Source organism: Mollisia scopiformis (assembly GCF_001500285.1).
Source record: "Mollisia scopiformis unplaced genomic scaffold LY89scaffold_1, whole genome shotgun sequence".
In the NCBI taxonomy this organism is placed as follows: Eukaryota; Fungi; Ascomycota; class Leotiomycetes; order Helotiales; family Mollisiaceae; genus Mollisia; species Mollisia scopiformis.
In genome coordinates this window covers 613,749-633,304 of record NW_017263581.1, presented here as the reverse complement: position 1 = coordinate 633,304, position 19,556 = coordinate 613,749, and the positions used below count along the sequence as shown (strand labels likewise).

The window sequence follows — 19,556 nt, the reverse complement described above, 5'->3', positions numbered from 1 at the left end:
AAATAAATCTCGGGTGATCCTATTCCACCATGACCTAATCCTATTCATCGCTTCACACTCCCCAATAACTCAGTCCGAATTCACCATCTTCAAACGCCACCTCCACAAATTTCCACTCTCTTCCTTCCCTTCCAGAATCTAACTCCAAACTCCCAGGCTGTACAAGCTTCTCATCACTCACCCTGGAAATAAAAAGCCTCCCAAAAAGCCATCCCAAACCTAACCACATCATTTACCATCTACTAGTCCCCATCCAGCCCTCGACTCTTCATCTTGATTACCCTTCACGCCAAGATCCAAATTTAGATCATAATTTCAAAGCTAAGAGCGCCAAGTCCTGTGAACAATATCGACAATTACTAAGTTCCTAGAATAGGGACTTTACATCTTCGTCCGCAAACTTCTATATCTAGTATAAGACTGAGAGCCGCGCAGTAGAATGCGATGGCGATGGAGGGGCTAGTAGATAGATGGTGATTCTTGGATGTGAAGATAGGACGAAGCTCGGTGAGTTGAGGGTCGGTGCATTGAGGGAGTGGTTTGGGATTGGGATTGAAGGGGAGTGTGTAAGGAGACGGGTACGGGGTCGGTGGTTTGTGAGATTGTGCTGGACTTAGTTGTGAAGCGATAGATGGGGTTTGATTAGGGGTGTAGATTGGAGAAGGGAGCAGAAAGGTGGAGTGTGTAAGTTGATGGCTGATTTTGTGTTGAGTGACAATGGGTTGAGAATGTTTGTTTTGAGAGGGGTATGTATATTTCTAGTGTCATGCTTGCAACGACCTTTCGCCATGTACGAATCCGCACCTTGAATCTACCAAAGCACAAGAGAAGTGGAGAACAATGCCTTCCTCAGATCCACCCAAATCATCCATAACCTCACCTCCACCCCCTCCCACCCCTCCTCAACCTCCACCATACCCCTACCGCACCAACCACAACCGGCAACCCAAGCACCCCCAACACCCACCCAACCAACAACCTTCCCTGCCTGTCACTCCTCTCCACCACCTCACTATACCTCTCATTCCCAAAACTCACCCGACTGTACCTCGTCGCCCAGCCTAGACTCGGCACCCACACGCTCAATTTCTCCTCTAACCATTTCCTGCCCTTATACACCGGACTCACGACACTAGCCCGCATCTCGACGTAATTCTGCAGCGCGAGGTCGTTGATAGCGTGTGCGTCTCGTGTCCGGAATTCGGAGTACTCGGCGAGGGCAGTGGCTCGGACTTTAGTGTCGGTTTCTTGATCGCTGTTGGGGGAGGAGTGTTTATCGAGGATGGAGAATAGGAATCGTACGTCTTCGAGGCCGGCGTTCATGCCTTGGCCGTAGAAGGGGACCATGGCGTGGGCGGCGTCGCCGAGGATGACGGCTGAGGAGAGGAAGTGGTAGGGAGTGCATTTTATACTGAGTAGGGGGAGGTGCGGGTTTGTTGTGAAGGAGGTTATTAGGTCTTTGGGTGGGATTAGGGAGGTTACGCCAGGGAAGTGAGTGTTGAAGAAGGTGGGGAGGGTGGAGGGGTTGGATTCGAGGGCGCTGAAGTGTGAGGAGGGCATAAAGAGGGTACAAGTGAAAGATCCGTCCTAGATAATTCATTAGTGGGACGATAATAGGAGTGGAAGTGGGAGAGTAGTGTTACCAAGCTGGGAATGGCAATGAACATAAATTCTTTGCCAGGCCAGATGTGCAGGTGATGTTGAGAAATTGAAAATCTCGAATTTTCGTCCTGGCCTGATTTGACTGGCTTTGCCGTGATTTGAAACTCGCACCATAGGGTATCGATATATTCTTGTTGGTAGTCCATCCGAGTGTATTTCATCAAGTGATACCTCGTAGAAGAATGTGCTCCATCGGCACCAATGAGGAAGTCAAAGTTGACTTCAATCTCTTTATGGCGTCCTTGTGATGCCGTGGTCTTATTGGTGACTTCAAACCATGCTGTATGTTTGCGGAAGTCCGCTCCGGTAAGCTTGTGGTTGAAGAAGAATTTGACATTGGGTAGCGATTCTAGCTCGTCCAGTAATATTTTGTTCAGGCCTCCTCGGTCTGCAGCATAAAGTGTCTGTAGACATGTATAAGTAAAAGATATTAATTAGGTAAAGAAATTAAGACGTACTCGTCCATGAATGTCATAATCCTGACCTTGCTCATACAACTCTCCCGATTTGTCCCGACCGTGGATCATGCGACCCCGCATAGGGATTGTCTCGCCGATAATGCTTTCTAATAAGTCGGCACGCCCCGAACATTTGATGGCATTGATACCTCGTTCTGATAGTGCAAGGTTGATGGACTTTGTAAAGTTGAGTGGAGTGGTGCTTGGATCACGAAGGTCTGGGGTACATGATCAGCCCCGATAAGATGAATTGCTGTTGACATATAATTGGCTAAGTTGTGAACGACTTGAATGGAGTTGAATTGTCAAGGATGACTATATCATAGTGGTATTGGCCTTTACTGTGAGCAAGTGAAATGTAATTGTCTCTTCATTGCCTCTCAACTAGCTCGGGCAAGCGGCACTGGACTTGAAGAACCACAATTGGCAGATATTGAACGAAAGTCAACGAGGCGCTATTAACAAGAAATGGGAGTTTTGTGATGTGAAGAGATCATTCGTAATAAAAGCAGCAATTCTGAAAGCCTCAAATGAACGCTACTAATTTCAAGAGCAAACGGCAAAAGCAATGAAAAAACGTACCACTTCGCAGCTCGTAAACTTCTACTTCATGACCTCTCTGAGCTGCGTAAAGAGCAGCAAGAGCCCCAACAGGGCCAGCGCCCACAACAATAGTCTTTTGGCCCATTCTCTTTTCTTCAAGGTAAAGTGAAAAGATTGATCATTCTTTATGAAACTTTCGGAACAAAAGGGTCGATGACTGTTACAAATCGAGAATACTTGCAAGGAAGTCACTAGTCCGACTCGGAAGCTAAATTCACCCCTCCAGGTCCTTAACCCCACACGCGCGCCTTTCTACCGACAACTTTCTCGACACGGCTGACAAAATTCATTCTTGAAATATTTGCCCCGCCGTAATCCACGAGGCTCGATATCACGGTCTTTACTGTCGCGCAGACTGAAGAAACCATTTCCCACATATTTGAGTTATCTTTGTCGCAAACATGGGCTCCGAATCTCCAGCAAAGCGGAAATGTATGGGCGCAGACTGCGAGAACGATGCAGGCACTCTTCAATGTCCCACCTGCCTTAAGTTAGGTATGAAGGACAGTTACTTCTGCTCGCAAGACTGTTTTAAGAGGAATTGGGTAGGTCTCGACTTTCATTATTCGCCTGCCAGCTCCCTTCGTGGCAGGTTTTGCGTCAAGATATCCAACATTTGAACTAACATTCCATAGTCTACACACAAATCCGTTCACAAGGGTAACTTTCTCAGAAATCTCATACCTCCAAAAGTAGTCTCTGAACCCGACCCAGTCACCGGTACACACAATCCCTTTCCGGCCTTCTCCTTCACTGGACCTCTGCGACCAGTTTATCCTCTTTCCGCAAGACGAGAAGTTCCAACGTCGATAAAGCACCCAGATTACGCCAAAGATGGGACACCACATAGCGAGCTTACATTTAAGGGAAGAACCCAAATTGATATATTAGACAAGAAGGGTCAAGCGGGAATGAGGAAGGTGTGCAGACTTGGACGAGAAGTGTTGGATATTGCCGCAGCAGCCTTGAAACCAGGCGTTACTACCGATTACATCGACGAGATTGTCCACAAGGCCTGCTTAGAGCGCAATGTAGGCCTGATCTCTCCTATGTCGGCTTCTGCTAACGTCCGCAGTCATATCCTTCGCCACTGAACTACAACCATTTCCCAAAATCCGTATGCACATCACCCAACGAAGTCATCTGCCACGGCATTCCTGATCAGCGAGTCTTACTGGACGGCGATATTGTGAATATCGATGTTACACTATACCATGGCGGATATCATGGGGACTTGAACGAAACATATTACGTCGGCGACAAGGCGAAGGCTGATCCTGAGTCCGTTCGGGTAGTCGAAGCTGCGAGAGAATGTCTGGACGAGGCTATCAAGCTTGTGAAGCCTGGCGCTCTCTTCCGAGAATATGGCAATGTTATCGAGAAGCATGCCAAGTCGAAAGGCTGCAGTGTTATCAAGGCATATTGCGGCCACGGCATCAACAGCTTATTCCATTGCGCGCCAAACATCCCGCATTATGCCAAGAATAAGGCTGTTGGTGCTGCGAAGGAGGGCATGTGCTTTACGATTGAGCCTATGATCGCACTGGGGACACATAGAGACAGGACGTGGCCAGATAACTGGACCAGTGTGACGCAAGATGGGAAGAGGACAGCTCAGTTTGGTATATTGCCTAGAAAATTGTCCCTGAATTGCTGTACTAATATTAAGCAGAGCATACTTTGCTTGTGACTGCTGATGGGGTTGAGATATTGACGGCAAGACTCCCGGAGTCTCCAGGTGGACCAGAATCAATGCCAGTTGTTGAGACGAACGGAGAGGAGAAACCTGAGGTCAACGGCCATTGATGGTAACGAAATGACATTGTGTCGTCACCAAGAAAAGTTGAAGGCGTTATATCAAGTGCACGGAGCGTAGCGACTGGGCGAATGGGAGTGGAGAGCATGGACTTGAGCAGACACAGTGTCTTATAACAAACAAATAAATAAATCAACGATGTGTCGAAGGCACTGCTCCTAAGTTCGGATGAAATGCGATATTCCTACCCCTGACATGTGACAAAAACCACACTACTGCCAAAAAGCAGACAGCCAATAGCGAGCGACGATTCCCACAAGCTTGCTTCCAACAAAAACAGCTCCACTCCACGCGAGCCTGGGAGCCTCACACGGGTGCATTTCATCATTCCGCCTCTGACTTCGTCCGACCTCGAAGACCAACAGCTTCACCATAGCTACGAACATCTTCGTGCCACCTCCCCCTCTGCTTCACCCCACTCGGTCTCTGCAGCTCCCAAGTACCTGCACCCAACGTCGTCGCGCATCCTTCTCCGCTTCTTAACTCCACGAGCGAAAAATCCCTTCCGAGCTACTTGGAAGGCCACGACTCGAGAAGAAGAAGCTGCACTGCGAAAGAGCAGTGAAGGAGAGATCCAGAAGAATATTATCGTCGGAAGCGCTAACACGCGCACTTACACACGCCTGTCATGATGTCTGGGGAAGCATGGCTGTACCTGTTGGCGGTATTGATCAACGCCGTCAACCTGTTCCTACAAGTTTTCTTCACGATCATGTATAGTGATTTGGAATGGTACGTTTCCTTGACCCAGAAAATCCTGCTGCGCGAGATAGTGCAGAGATGTCGCCAAGTCTAGACCGAGGTCAATGATAAGGTGGATTTTACGTGGATGTGAATTTGGTTGAGAGAGAAGCATAAAAGCTAATACTTCTTGTTTTACAGTGACTACATCAACCCTATCGACCTCTGCAACCGTCTCAATACATACATCATCCCAGAAGCCGCCGTCCATGGCTTCTTGACCTTCCTATTCCTTATCAACGGGTACTGGCTTGCACTAGTACTCAATCTCCCACTCCTCGCGTTCAATGTCAAGAAGTACGTTCATCCATACCAAGCTCGAAGTGTATTCCCGAAGCTTTTGGGAATATGCGGATCACCACGTCATTCCTGCTGCCTGATAGAGCAAAACTGACGTTTGGTACAGAATTGTGGACAACGCACATTTACTTGACGCCACAGAGATCTTCAGGAAACTCAATGTTCACAAGAAGGTAGGAGACAGTGCAAACCGCTCTGAAATAGCTACTTGAGCTACTTAAGTCAAAAGTGGGGCTAATGTGTTTTGGAATACAGGAATCATTCATCAAGCTTGGCTTCCACTTGATTATGTTCTTCTTCTACCTCTACTCTATGATTGGTGCGTTTCCCACACCCGTTTTCCATGCTGCTGTGTTGAGCTGGTCTTTTCGAGACTATGAATCAGCAGTATGATATATATAGTCTCTAACCTTTCACAGTGGCCCTCATCCGCGACGAGTCGCATTGACTTGCTTCCAACATCAACGACAAGTATAGGATGGAAGCATGAGACGGGAGGATACCAAGGCGTAAGATAGTGAGAGTTGGAAAAGATGGTGGCATGCTGGGGACGAGGAGTTGTGGTGGTAGGCGAATCAAGAACCGAGAAAGATGTACAGACTTTGGACAGCTAGGATAATCAGTATTTGTGGAAATTTTTCGGGAACGACTAGACATGAGGTTTCGGCGGCTGGGAGTCCTGTGCTTCATTTGGTGTGCTGAGCGGCATGGCATTTCCATACGGGGCTTCGTTATGAGGGTCATGCGTGGATAGATACCTGAGCATGCTGGCGATAGCATGCTTCCAATAATGATTCAGCTTTATAATGGTGCTCTTCTCTACATTCCAACTCCAAAAAGTCCCCAGAACATGGGATGAAAAGGTCGGGTTCTCACAGATACAGCTGGATCACGTGCCTGTACGCGGCCGCTAGCGTCTATGAACTTTTGATATCATATCGAGGCTGAATCCGTGATTCTAGAAAAGTTCAAGCTCTCAACAACAACAAACTTCCGGCCGTGCAAGGAAGAATCCCGTCTCGGTCGCCTATTATTGATCGCCCACAATGGCAGACTTCGGCGCTTACCCGCCCAACATGGCGCCGCAAAACGCCCTCATCGTCCGTCAAGCAGCAGGCCCAGACCACGCCGTTGTCCCCTACACAGCAGAAGACTTCTCGCGACCCGCGCAAGGACCAGCGAATCCATTCAAAGACGAAGTCAACTCATTAAAACGCAAGAACGTCCTCACAGGATATGCGGAAGAGACGTATTTGAGCGAACATACTTTCCGGACGCAACTTAGAGCTGTAGAGGGCAGAGAGCATCGGGGCGGCGTGGCGGAGAAGCAGGAGGCGGCGCGGATACGGGCGAAGAGACAGAAGAAGGGGGATGCTACCGTTGCGGAGGGGGATAATGCTTATGTGGGGCCTTGGGCGAAGTATAAAGCCGTGGAGTATGAGGATCGCGAGGATGATGGGGAGGAGTTAGCGAGCGATGAGGAGTATGAAGAAGTTGAGGAAGAGGAAGAGGTTATTGAGAGTGGCGCGGTTGTACCGGCTATGCCACAAGCTCTGGCGAAACGGAAAGAAGCTGAGGAGTTGGGTGCTGAGACGAGTGTTTTTGAGGGGAGCGAACAGTACGATTATCAGGGGCGGACGTACATGCATATACCTCAAGATCTGGATATTGATCTGAGGAGAGAGCCAGGGACGGCGAAGAACTATGTGCCAAAGAAGATGGTGCATGTTTGGAAGAGCCATACGAAACCGATTATTGGTTTGCGGTTCTTTCCTGGATCGGGGCATCTTATGCTTTCTGGCAGTGCGGATACGACGGTCAAGATCTGGGATGTTTATCATCAGAAGGAGCTATTACGAACATATTCTGGGCATAATAAGGCGTTGTCAGATGTCACATTCAATACCTCTGGCACACAATTCTTGTCGGCGTCATACGACCGTATGATGAAGCTCTGGGACACAGAAACGGGACAGTGTATAAATCGCTTTACGACCGGCAAAACACCTCACGTTGTCAGGTTCAACCCAGATCCAGAGCATTCCAACGAGTTCCTTGCTGGTATGTCAGACAAGAAGATCATCCAATTTGATATCCGAACTCGAGAGATCGTTCAAGAATACGATCACCATCTCGCGGCTATTAACACCATCACATTCGTCGACGAGAATCGCCGCTTCATGACAACCTCTGACGACAAATCATTACGAGCATGGGACTACAATATCCCAGTCCCCATCAAATACATCGCAGAACCACACATGTACCCCATGACGCGGGCCTCCGCTCACCCATCAGGGAAATACGTCGCCTACCAATCCTCAGACAACAACATCTTCGTCTACGGCGCGAACGACAAGTTCCGCCAGAATAGGAAGAAAGTTTTCAAAGGCCACAACAACGCCGGATACGCGATCGACGTGGCCTGTAGTCCGGACGGCCAATTTGTGGCTAGTGGAGATAGCGGTGGATATGTGTGCTTCTGGGACTGGAAGACGTGTAAGATGTGGCATAAGATGCAAGCGAGCGAAGGCGCGGTTACGTGTGTGGAGTGGCATCCGCAGGAGACGAGCAAGGTCGTTACTGCGGGTCTGGATGGTGCTATTAAGTACTGGGATTAAGAGGGTCATTATCGGAGTTTTGGTTGGGAATGATTCTCCTGTACGGAGACGGAACGAAGGCGAGGTCAAAAGAAATGGAATGTATATCAGTGTCATCACCAACGATCGAACGTACGATATCGCGCTTAAGTCGGATGATGAGGTGATATTAATGCTCAACCGTGAAGGAGTTTCAGCGTCTGCATTTCCCAAGTGGGATGTCTAGAGCACAATGTTTTTCTTATCTTCTCTTTTGCTGCTTTCGAATCGTTTTACGTCTCGAAGTTAGTTCAACTTTGATCTTGACTCATCAAATCCCACGTATTGTCCAAAGCATATTATTATATTTTGTTTGTGCACAGCTCTGTCTAATAGATTGCAAGCACTAGCAAAATCCCAACACCAAGACCCTGTTCAGAGAAAGTTCTCATCCACCAACCAAAAAAACACGCATATTCCTCAGTCAACTCTTCATCATTCAATCCAATTTTCATGACACACTCCTTGCATTCGAAAATTCTTCTTTGCTTCGCGCTTTCTTGAACACCATCGGAGCAGCGATTAAGATGCCTCCAGCTAGTAATCCCCAGTTGATCGCCAATTCAGTTGTTGGTGCGATTCCGATCGTGTTGATGTGGAAGGCTACGGCTCCTCCTGCGGATTGGATTCCTTTGAAGATCCCGCCGAGGTGGATTCTGTTCTCGTCGTTTGGACAGATCGGTTTCAGTAACCTAGCGCTTTCGTCAATACTTACTTCTTAGAAAAATGCGGAAAACTTACCAGATTAACGACCCGGTATATGAAGCTGCCAGCAAACCAAATCCCGCATACAGCGCTGCGCCAGTGGTGTAGTACACGTGGTCTGTGTAGTCAATCTTACCCGAAACTGCGGTGATGGGCGCGGCGCCTTGTTGCCACAGGAAAGCACAAGTGCAGACACCACATGTAGATAACAATAATATCACGAGACACATCTGAGCTCTATTCCTGACGCTAAAACAAGCATGTTTGACATCCAGCAAAGAACCTGTGATTAAATTCCCTGCAATTTCTGCAAGCCAGTAGATTATGTTGTTGAATGCTCGAGTTCTGATGGTGAAGTGTTTGAGGTTGAAGGTGTTGAATTGGTAGGGGTAGAAGAAGTTGCTGGCGAAGTACATGGGGAATATGAATACGAGGTGCGGTTCTCGATGGAGACATTTCCATAGGTCCAATGTGGCTTCCTTCCAAGTGGGAGATCTGGGAATCTCGACTGAGGTGCCGTCTGACCTTGTTACGTCCTTGGGATTGCATACCAGCAAGGCGAGGATGGCCCCCAAAATTGACAGAGAAATGATGATGCTGAAAGTTGCATCGTCGACTCCGCCTGCATTTGAATTTCTTTCCCGAAGAAAAGCAACCTGTTGGTGGTAAAAAATAAGCCTCAAATCACACAACATTCCCGGACCAAACTCACCAAACTCCCAATACACGCTCCAGAATTATAAATCAACCCCCACACCGCAACCGCCTTCCCCCTCTCCCCATCCGTCGGATACGACGTTATCGTCGCCGTCTGCGCCGTCCAAAACCAGCCCGCCGAAAACCCAAGTTGCGTCCCAGCCGCCACAATAAACACCTTACTCCCAATATGTTTATACGCCAACGTACTCCCAGAGTATAACGCATACCCCAATTCTCCCAAAACAAACGAAAGCCGGAACCCAAGCCGGTTAACCACAATCCCGCCAAAGAAGCCTCCGATAGCGAACGTGGTGTAGAGCGCGATGTTGGCTTCGTTTGCCGGCCCGGCAGAGACCAGACCGGCGCCGCCGATGCCGTTTAGCGCGTTCCACATACCCGGGCCGAGGAAGGAGAGAAGGGCCACGAGAGTTAGTTGGAAGATGGAATTGCGTTGGGAACGTTGAAGACGTTGGAAGAGCGTAAGGGGAGCTGGGGCGTCATCTGAGGGAATGACCGTGTGGAGAGATTTGGTGCTGGGTGCGGTGATGTTGTTGTGGCTGCCGAGACTGGGGATGGCTTCTATCACCAGGGTCTCGAGGCTCGATGAGGTTTCGACTCGGTGTGCATCTTCCAGGTCTTGTTTCTCGGGATCGTTTTTCATTTGGGCGAATATGGTTGCTTGTTCACACTTATTCCCAGAAATCTAAATCTTGGAAATCTTGGTATTTTGTTCTTGATGAATCTTTTTTTTCTTCTTTTTTCTGCCCTTCTTAAGTACCGATTTCGGGAGGGGGTGAAGCAAAGAAAGCAATTCTTACTTGCAGACAAAGGGGGAAAGAGCCAGCACCTGAACGGCCTCCCTTCCTTTTTGTCAACATTCACCACAGTTCGTCACCTGCGTATCAGGCATCTGCATTTTGAGAATGTTGGGGACTGCAATTCACCCCTCTTTTTGGTGATTGGTGCCAAATGTCCGAATTTCTCCTTGGTGGTGGGTTACATCCGTGGATTACACCGGTTGTCTTAGATCTGGTCAACAGAGTGTTTGAGATCCAATCACCGCCACTAACGGTGGGCTTGCAGTTTATCAACATTTCTCTTGGTTCGCCCAGGATGGGTTTTGGATTGGTCTTAAAAGAAACGGTAGCTGATAGAGAGACGCAATGTATTATCAGGCTTGCAGTCTATCACGATCACTATTTTTTCCTTCATCATAAAGGAGGTTTTTTTGGGATTGGTCCCATGATGAGGTGGCTGATTAACGGAGAGAGATGCAATGTATTCGCAATCAGTGGTTACGCGGGTTTGTGGGACGGGAACACGGATTCGATAATCAACGTTGTCATGTACTGCTCGAACCCGTGTTGGCACGTGGCATGCTACTTTCCGCTCCCGAATCGATGTTTCCCGGAGTCACGGTAATCTCGTTCTGTGCAGTGAAATAGATGGAGTGAAGTTGTGCAAAAGTATGAATTACGTTGCCCTTCGCACTCAATAAAGGTTAGTATGAAGTTTGGTTCGGAGCGGTGCGGAGCTTTCTGTGGTCTAGATTTGTAGAGCTCGTCGGCTTCGCTGGCATGCTTTCGGAATTGTTGCGGGGTCAACGTCTGTACCGACTGTGGCCAGCGGGTACAACGTTACTTGTAGCAACGTCGGTCAAAATTGTTTCTACTTGTGAGAGGACAGGCTCTTCGTATACGTTGAAGGCTGTTTACTTTAAGTACGAGGCTTGAAGACGTTGCTCAGAGTGGCGCAACCCCTGAACGAAGCGAGATTCAAAGATTAAACCAAAAAGTCTAGCAAAAGCGACGCCAAACAAGAGTTAGATAGATTAATTAGAAAATTCCGACTGTCAAGAGGAACTCGATTGGAACCATGGAATGTTTTCCAAGGCTAGAAGAATGCAGTGAAACCAGCCAACTCCCAGTAGACCGTTGGCATCAAGAGAACCTGCATATGTTGTGTTCAAACCCTGCATTTGGGACGAGAAGTGGCGTGGCGATCATGACGAAGCACTAAGGCTAGACTTTCGGTATCTTTACAAGTGTTGTGTTATTTTGGGACAATATGGAAGCTTGCATAACGAATATGAAAGTGTCGTGTTGTCGAGTCCGTCCGGAGGATTAAGTTTGTCTGTAGAACCAGAACCAATAACCCTGCTCCGAAATGTGCAAGAGTTGTCTGCTTGATTTGTTAAGGTTTAAGTAGGTTGGAACACATTTTGAGATGGCACTCAGTCTGTTCTTTATTGAGTTTCGGGTTCGGAGAATAGGGGATTGAAGTCACATAACTCGAAACTCGAAATTAACCCCCAAGTTTCAGAGCACTGTAAGAATGGGCGAACATTTGCACCGAATGACTCAAAAGGTTAAATTGGTGAATCCTTCTGAGCGTATATAGAGACGTCTTTCGTCCCTCGCAGTCCTTATTTGTATTATTATCTTTCCTTCACTGGATGAACCCTCCGCAATATGTCCTGTGGGGTCGCGAGCTTCCCCAAGTTCAGAGCATATCAGATGTCCCGCCCCAGGCCGTTCGTGAGCAACTTTATGCCTTAAGATACAGTCAGCTCTGGATTGTGTCGCCAAGAAATTGGAGTGGAGATGGATTCTTCGTCTGAGATCGCACTTCGAGCCGTCCACGAACAGTAGGTCCGAAACTGGGTAAAGTTAGCCTCTTATTGCTATATCTCCATGTTTCAACTCGATGTCAAGCTTTGAATAGGGAACGAACTTACTTTCTCCAGATCGCGAGCTCTGCTATCTCTGGAGCACAAGAATGACGAGCCCCCACGAAATTTCAGGGGCTCGGTAAAATTTTCGGCAAAGTCAAGGATGCCCCTTTCCATCGAATGCAAGCAGTTGCGAGGAAGCCAGAATGCTCATTCAATCTTGAGAACAAAAGCAATTCATCCAATCGAGTCACCTCTCTCAACTGGAAGTGCATGATTGAAACAAACGCCACCACTTTGTGCATGATCCAGAAGCGTCTGAGCTGTGCCGCAGATGTTGTTTCGGATAAGACTATCAGCCTCATCGACAATCATGATAGCCTTAAGGGTACCAGAGGCGCGGGTCTCGTCGATCCGACTCTAGGGTATCCATAAAGTCTTTTCTATAGACAGACGATCAGAGACCCGAGTACTGCCAGACAAGGCGTCGGTAGTGTCAGTTCTGCGACAATGCCTTTGTCTGCTGATAACGGGAGGGAATGCTATTGATCATGAGCAGAACTGATGGGCGTCGTAACACCCCACGGACTATGCACGTCTCTAGGTTTCCCGCTTTCTCTATCTGCTCACACGGCTCCTTGCTTTCGTTATCTGCTTCCTGGAACGGTGGAGATGGTGGCGTATTGTGAGATTCTAATTTGGAAAAATGACTTTATGAAAGATGCCCTTCCTTCGTCTGGTGTGAATTTTGTGATGTGAAGTTCGGAGTCGATTAATAACGCGGAAATCATGGCTGGAACACGATCGGGCCGCAAGGTGGAGAGGACTTCCACGATGGATTCGGATACGGCTTCGACTACGTCTTTCGAGAAGATGAAGTCGGAAACATCGGTCGAGAGTCTCGTCAGGCATGAGACTTGGGACCAGGAGAAGAATGGAGGAGAGGAGGTGGTTGCTAATATGGAGACAATTGCCTTGAAGGCATGTGAGTAAAGCTGTCTCTGCAGACCAGCTTCTGGACTAACGATAAGCAAGTGCATGTTGACGATGACCCGACCTTGAATCCATGGACATTCAGAATGTTCTTCCTTGGTAGATAACAATTCTCTAACAGTCTGCCAGACATCGCTGACCATACATAGGATTTGGTCTTTCTGGCTTTGGCTCTGCTCTCGCAACAATTTTCTTGTTCAAACCTCAGTCGGTCTCGGTGTCTGTAATTTTCTTGACTGTGATCAGCTATGTTGCTGGCAATGCGATGGCGGTGGTCCTGCCAAACAAGGGAGTTGTCGGTCGATGGTTCAATCCTCATAGCTTCAACTCGAAAGAACACCTGGCTATCGTTATCATGTCCAGTTCTGCTTCTGGAGCAGCTTATGCTACCGAGGTCCTTGCCACTCAGAAACTATACTACAACATCGTACCAAACGCTGTTGTTGCTATCTTATTGTTGCTCTCATCACAGCTACTTGGCTATGGTATGGCGGGCGTTTTGAGAAAGTCTTTGGTCTACCCAACGAAGATGTTGTGGCCCAGTATTCTGCCACTCAGCTCTCTCATCGAAACACTTCATCGAGACAAATCAGAGATGAGGAAGAAGTTCAACTTCTTTTGGATCATCTTTGGTGTTGTTGCCGTTTGGGAATTGTTTCCACAATATGTCATGCCTGTGTTGACAGGAGTCAGCTTCTTCTGCTTGGCTAATAGGAACAGCTTGGTCTTCACCAACATCTTTGGAGGCGCCAGCGGAAACGAAGGCTTGGGACTTCTTGCGCTCTCTTTCGACTGGCAATACATCACCACATCATCTCTCTTCTTACCGTTGATTACACTTACCAACAGCTTTATCGGATTCGTGATCTGTACCGCGATGTACATTGGTCTCTACTATGGCAACGTGTGGCAAGCGTTGCAATTTCCGTTCCTCTCACAGTCGCTGTTCTCTCCAAGTTCCAACTCAACAGCTTTCGCCGTCTATAACCAGTCAGCTATCTTAGACGTCAACAACGAGTTGAATGTTGCTGCACTTGAAGCTACAGGCATTCCATTCTTTGCCACAACCAATGCCGCCTACCTTCTGACAACAAATCTTGGCATCACCGCGACTGTCATGCACATCATCCTCTGGAACCGTGAAGCAGTCAATCAAGCTTTCACCGGACTGAGTCTTGCTAAGATTCGTGCCTACAGACCTAACCTCAAGTTCTGGCAGAGATCTCACGCCAACGGTGGAATGGAGAAACTCGACGATGGTACATCAGACCTCGACCCTCACTACAAGCAAATGTTAGCCTATAACGAGGTCCCAGCTCTTTGGTACATCGGTATCCTAGGCGTCTCAACGGTCGTTGCACTTTTCTGCATCTACAACTTGAACTCGACACTTCCATGGTGGGGCTTTTTCATCGCATGTTTGCTGTCTTTCCTCAGCACGCTTTTCTTTGGAGCCTTGGCTGGGTTGATCGGATTCAACGTGCCAATCACCAGTGTCATTCAATTGATCGGAGGATATCTGCACCCAGGAAAACCCGTTGCTAACATGTACTTTGTACTTTTCGGTGCGAATGCTCAAGCTCAAGCCCTCTACTTGGTCGAAAACTTGAAGCTGGGACAATATGGCAAGCTCAGCCCGAAATGTACCTTCACTGTTCAGATCATGGGTACCGTCTTCGGTGCTATCATCAACTATGTTTTGATGAGCTCCATCACCACCAGTCAACGAGAGATTCTGCTGTCATTGGAAGGTACAAACATCTGGTCTGGCCAAGTCATCCAATCGTTCAACTCAAATGTAAGTCCCTCGCCACACCTGCTTCCATGCTTACTCTCTCTACTGACGTTAAATACCAGGCAATTGCTTTTGGAGCTCTCTCGAAATACATGTTCAGCATTGGGCGCACATATCAATGGATCGTCCTCGCTCTCCCAATCGGCTTCGCAATTCCCCTCCCCTTCTACATCGCACATCGCAACTTCCCCAAAGCAGGCTTCGACTACTTTATCACTCCCGTGATCTGCTGGTACCTCGGCTACCTTAGTGTTGGTATCAACTCTTCCGTCATGATGTACTTCGCGATTGGATTCTTTGTCCAGTTCTTTGTGAGGAAGCGGTACCCTGAGTGGTTCTTGAAGTACAACTATATCTTGGCTGCTGCTATCAGTGGTGGTACTGAGCTGCTGGTGTTCGTCACTACATTTGCAGTTCAGGGCGCAAGCGGTGTTGCTATTCCTTTCCCACCGTAAGTCAATTGTCCTTTGTTGCTGGTGTTCATTAAGAAAGTTGTACTGACTCGATGTTTGATTAGATATTGGGGCAATAACTTCCAGAAAGGAAACTTCGATTTCTGTGCCACAAATCCCGCTTTGGCGGGTTGAGAAGCTTTGGAACACTGTAGTTTGGGGTGCCGGTCTCAGAAGAGCACATAATTCAATATTGATAGCAATATAAGAATCGCTGTCAGAAACCTTGTCCTATTATGAAAAATGCCACTAAAGACTCATATTTTCTGCAAGCTGTATCAATCACACAGAACTCCAATGATGCTATTTGAAATGAGTTTTCCAGAGACAATATCACGGGACGTGGGAAACGCGCCAAACGCGCAAAATGCGCAACTTGCGCAAATAGCTGCAGACATCACGTGTGCCAAAGTAGAACTGCGGCTCGATAATCGTTCACCCTATAGCTTCTGACAGTAGAGCCAAGAGAAGGATTAGATTGACATTCATTTGAAAGGTTAACTCATCTAGTTCTGTATCGCTCTAACATTTTTGCTTCACATGACAGCAGACCCAAGGATTGTGTTAAATATCCGTTTATTAAGTACCAATCAGTCTGTTTGCTAAGTGAAATTACGCCACTGTAAGTTGCGGGGAGCGCGAATTATGAAAGATGAAAAACATCCAACTCCGATACCAGTGAAGGACATGTGGACATATGCCCAGTCACATTGATTCATGGCAAAGCCATGAAGACATCCAGAAGCTTGGAAAACTTGGGAGTGCCTAGACCAGTAACTGGATCCCAATCCTTGACAGCACTAAAGCCATTGGTGTTGCAACCTGGATTGCTTCCGGTGGTAATCTGTCTTGTTAGTCGAAGCAATCACCTCAGAAGTCAGGATACTCACATCTGTGAAGGCATGGGGATTCTTGTACAAGGTTGGATTGATGAATCCAACTGTGGTCTTACCCGCAGCAAGACGCTTTTCGTTGATCAAGCTGATGATCGAGGCAAAGATGGGAGCCGAGGCACTGGTGCCACCAACAAAGGTTGGCTGGCCATCGGCGTAAAGAAGGATATTTAGACCGACAGCTGCGACATCAGGATAGCCGCGGCCAGACGAGTTATAGTACGGGTTTCCATATGAAGTGAAATTGTATGGAGGTGGAGTCTTTTTGAAGTAATTCTTCAATGTGGATTGTTGATAGTCTGGGGTTGCCCAATAGTTGCTGAAACCACCTCCAGAGTAATACTCCTCATCAGCCACGGCTACGGCAGTTTCGGTCCTGTCGTCAGGGTTGATCTGTGGAGAGTAAGTAAAAGGCCATCCCAAACTCTGAGCGATGAAGAAATGGTTCTTACCTGAGTTGCCCCTACAGATGTCAAGTAAGGACAGGCTGCAGGGAAACTGGGCGAAAATGCACCAGGATCTCCGTTGTACGTAGCATTGGATGGCACGATACATTCGCCACGATTACTAACTCCACTGTCCCCTGAAGCGTAGACAACAGTTGTGCCTTGCAATCCCAGCTTTAGATACTCGACGCATTGGCGATTCTCATAAAAGAAAGAGAATGTGTTTTCTCCCAAACCGTAAGAGACAGAAATGACATTCGTTGGCTTGTAGGCGCCACACATCTCTGGCAGAGGGTAAGTGATTCCAGTGCCGTTTGCTGCCCCCGGAGCTTGCGCTGTATCGGGATACTGGGGGTCCAAAGTAGGATCATCTCCACCTTCAAACGTACAGTAAGAAGCGTCAAGTGCGTCCAAGAACGTGTCGCCAAATCCTGAAGAGGTTTCGAGTGCCGTCAGATCATCTACCTGGAACAAAACAGCAGTCTGGGGGTAGACTAATGGCATGATGATGGACATATCGAGTAGAGATTCAATACCAATCTGCTCGAATCCGTCGAAAGAGAATGGGGCAATGCCACCATCAATGCCTTCCAAGGCGGGATGGCTGCCGTTGGGGATATTGGGCGAAATGGCAGCAAAAGTCAGATCGAGATCTTGCTGGTCATACCAGTCACCGTCTTCGAAAATGCCGATTTCGTTGCCCTTATGCTTGAGGCTACCTTTGGGGATACCGTACAACGCTAAACTCGTAAGCCACAGAAAGTTTTGATGCCTAGGGAAAGAGCTATGTGTAACTTACTTCGTAGACAGTCAGGGGTCACCGCGGTGTCTGAAAAATGTATAGTCAATATTAACTCTTAGAAAAAGGACAAATTAAAGAGACATCGTTCAGAAAAGATTGAGATAGAAATCGAGCCATTGGTCACTTACAACACGGAATTGTGCTTGCATCCGAAGCGAACGAAGCGGGGTCAAGGTTTAGATTGGCTGGCTTGACGATGGGTGGGAAGCTGGCTGGAGAGGCCTTCGTGGTTTCGCCGCGTTTCTGTTTCTTGGCTCCACGCTTGATCTGAATGGTAGATACAGTTGGGGAGATGAAGTCAATGTGAGGATGAACGCCGAGAGGAACGTGATACGTATCGCACCCGATGTGCAGTGCCTCGGTGTCGGAATGCTCATAGACATGATATTCCGTAGAAAGAAGGGATTCTAGTTCATCGATAGTAGCCTCAAACTTCAGCCATCCACGGCCAGGAGATACTTGGTGGCGATCAATGTCGATACCGGAAGAATGGAGCCAGTCTCTCACGGATTCGATTGATTCACTTTTGGGCCTGAAGAGATCACCAACTTCTTTTGCACTCATATGCTTCCCATAATTGTCTGACATAGGATCAGCCAATTCCATCAGGAGCTCATGGGCTATGTCGAGATTGCTCTGAGAAAACCCGATTCGAACAGGCACCGTTGTTGCTGGTGGTGCTCGATGTCGCCTCACCAGCCCCGCAGAATGTGTCCGTTTCTCATGAACGACATGTCCATTGTGCGGAGTGGGAACTGCGAACGATAGACTTATAAGGAATGTAGCAGTGGCTAAGGTGAGGAGCCGCATTGTGGAGGTGTTGACGCAGGTAGACTTCTGATGTCCTTGACAAATGTTGAAGCTCTGATCTCACAATGAGGGCCACGATCTCTTTTATAGATACCATCCGACATACTAAGATCTTTTCAAGCTCTAATGATCATGTTGGCAGCTTCCCAAGCTTGCTAAGGACTAAGGTAAGGAAATTGACGCAGCTCGTCTGCTGAGAGAGGCTTAGCAGACTACTGACTATCACTGTGATCTGGTTGCAAGATACAATGGTCTGACATTCATGGTCATTATGTGGCTATGAGATAGGAATTCGAAGGCAAAGCGGTGATTGCGCTCGTATTGTGTCCATCTATTTCCCAAGGAACTGTTTAGGAAGGTCTGAGGGTTTGAATATGCGGATTCAGGATGCAGCTTTCTGGGATCACAGTACTTAGTTACGAAGAAGCAGAATTGTTGTGAATTGTATGACTGAAGCTTTGGGAAGGTCCAGGGATGCCATCGGGATGCAGCTGCGACTTTACAACGTTGATCTGCATAAGCAAAGCTGCCAAGAGCCGCTTTGACACTCGGTTTGATTTAAGCATCGATCAAGGACAAGCGAGAAGCTCATTGTGATCCACCTTTGATGGACCCCATGCGCTGTTTGAGTCGCACTCAAGTCTGAGAAGCAGAGCTGGTTTGGCAGCTGCCGTTGCCAGAATCAAGGGAGAAGTTGTCCCATGATTGAAAGCACGTTCGTGCCGTGAATAACTCTCAACACAGGGTCGGGTTCGACGCAAAATGAGACAGCAGATTCAATAGTGGTGTTTGTACCTGGCAAAATCATGGCCTGCTCACTGATGGCATCTGCACCTAGGATTGCGCAGTTGAAGGATTCCTTGGCAACAAGAATATTTCGGGTGAGAGCGATAAGAATTGGATGTGTGTGAGAGCACGATTTTTGATAGAAAGGTTCACACGATACGGACATGCAGTACTCGTGTTTACCAAAATTTTGATTCCCTGGGTCAAGTACCACCACTTGAATTGAGAATAGGCACTTGACCAGATACATCCAAAATTGATACTATCAATCGGAGCCCTCTTTTG

At 47.8% G+C, this 19,556-nt stretch overlaps 8 protein-coding genes across 8 annotated transcripts; 5 read left to right on the top strand and 3 right to left on the bottom strand.

Moving 5' to 3' along the window:
• Nucleotides 1–848: 848 nt before the first annotated feature.
• Nucleotides 849–2,808, bottom strand: LY89DRAFT_633642 (FAD dependent oxidoreductase; the record flags this gene model as incomplete). The annotated part of the gene is made up of 4 exons (XM_018211352.1): nucleotides 849–1,587; nucleotides 1,644–2,066; nucleotides 2,121–2,338; nucleotides 2,703–2,808. The coding sequence occupies 4 exons, from the start codon at nucleotides 2,806–2,808 to the stop codon at nucleotides 877–879; spliced, it is 1,458 nt and encodes a 485-aa protein (XP_018078265.1). The 3' UTR covers nucleotides 849–876.
• A 213-nt stretch (nucleotides 2,809–3,021) lies between these two features.
• LY89DRAFT_604164 (putative methionine aminopeptidase) lies at nucleotides 3,022–4,690 on the top strand. The gene is made up of 4 exons (XM_018210345.1): nucleotides 3,022–3,268; nucleotides 3,359–3,754; nucleotides 3,799–4,345; nucleotides 4,396–4,690. The coding sequence occupies exons 1-4, from the start codon at nucleotides 3,125–3,127 to the stop codon at nucleotides 4,527–4,529; spliced, it is 1,221 nt and encodes a 406-aa protein (XP_018078264.1). The 5' UTR covers nucleotides 3,022–3,124; the 3' UTR covers nucleotides 4,530–4,690.
• A 156-nt stretch (nucleotides 4,691–4,846) lies between these two features.
• Nucleotides 4,847–6,394, top strand: LY89DRAFT_679187 (cornichon). The gene is made up of 5 exons (XM_018213822.1): nucleotides 4,847–5,271; nucleotides 5,422–5,577; nucleotides 5,687–5,753; nucleotides 5,836–5,899; nucleotides 6,000–6,394. The coding sequence occupies exons 1-5, from the start codon at nucleotides 5,168–5,170 to the stop codon at nucleotides 6,026–6,028; spliced, it is 420 nt and encodes a 139-aa protein (XP_018078263.1). The 5' UTR covers nucleotides 4,847–5,167; the 3' UTR covers nucleotides 6,029–6,394.
• Nucleotides 6,395–6,656: 262 nt separating this feature from the next.
• On the top strand, nucleotides 6,657–8,312 carry LY89DRAFT_633631 (putative Pre-mRNA-processing factor 17; the record flags this gene model as incomplete). The annotated part of the gene is made up of 2 exons (XM_018211351.1): nucleotides 6,657–6,829; nucleotides 6,881–8,312. The coding sequence occupies 2 exons, from the start codon at nucleotides 6,657–6,659 to the stop codon at nucleotides 8,199–8,201; spliced, it is 1,494 nt and encodes a 497-aa protein (XP_018078262.1). The 3' UTR covers nucleotides 8,202–8,312.
• A 90-nt stretch (nucleotides 8,313–8,402) lies between these two features.
• LY89DRAFT_633630 (uncharacterized protein) lies at nucleotides 8,403–10,453 on the bottom strand. The gene is made up of 3 exons (XM_018211350.1): nucleotides 9,628–10,453; nucleotides 8,961–9,460; nucleotides 8,403–8,911 (listed from the first exon to the last, which is right to left on the bottom strand). Exons 1-3 carry the CDS (start codon nucleotides 10,282–10,284, stop codon nucleotides 8,671–8,673), a joined length of 1,398 nt encoding a protein of 465 aa, XP_018078261.1. The 5' UTR covers nucleotides 10,285–10,453; the 3' UTR covers nucleotides 8,403–8,670.
• Nucleotides 10,454–10,551: 98 nt separating this feature from the next.
• Nucleotides 10,552–11,220, top strand: LY89DRAFT_5981 (uncharacterized protein). The gene has a single exon (XM_018210018.1). It carries the CDS (start codon nucleotides 10,593–10,595, stop codon nucleotides 11,043–11,045), a length of 453 nt encoding a protein of 150 aa, XP_018078260.1. The 5' UTR covers nucleotides 10,552–10,592; the 3' UTR covers nucleotides 11,046–11,220.
• A 1,908-nt stretch (nucleotides 11,221–13,128) lies between these two features.
• LY89DRAFT_572632 (oligopeptide transporter) lies at nucleotides 13,129–15,669 on the top strand (the record flags this gene model as incomplete). The annotated part of the gene is made up of 5 exons (XM_018208650.1): nucleotides 13,129–13,279; nucleotides 13,330–13,386; nucleotides 13,437–15,085; nucleotides 15,145–15,533; nucleotides 15,600–15,669. 5 exons carry the CDS (start codon nucleotides 13,129–13,131, stop codon nucleotides 15,667–15,669), a joined length of 2,316 nt encoding a protein of 771 aa, XP_018078259.1.
• Nucleotides 15,670–16,040: 371 nt separating this feature from the next.
• LY89DRAFT_633625 (putative alkaline serine protease AorO) lies at nucleotides 16,041–18,750 on the bottom strand. Its single transcript, XM_018211349.1, has 5 exons — nucleotides 17,804–18,750; nucleotides 17,673–17,702; nucleotides 16,880–17,613; nucleotides 16,425–16,820; nucleotides 16,041–16,378 (listed from the first exon to the last, which is right to left on the bottom strand). Exons 1-5 carry the CDS (start codon nucleotides 18,483–18,485, stop codon nucleotides 16,250–16,252), a joined length of 1,971 nt encoding a protein of 656 aa, XP_018078258.1. The 5' UTR covers nucleotides 18,486–18,750; the 3' UTR covers nucleotides 16,041–16,249.
• Between the last annotated feature and the right edge of the window lie 806 nt (nucleotides 18,751–19,556).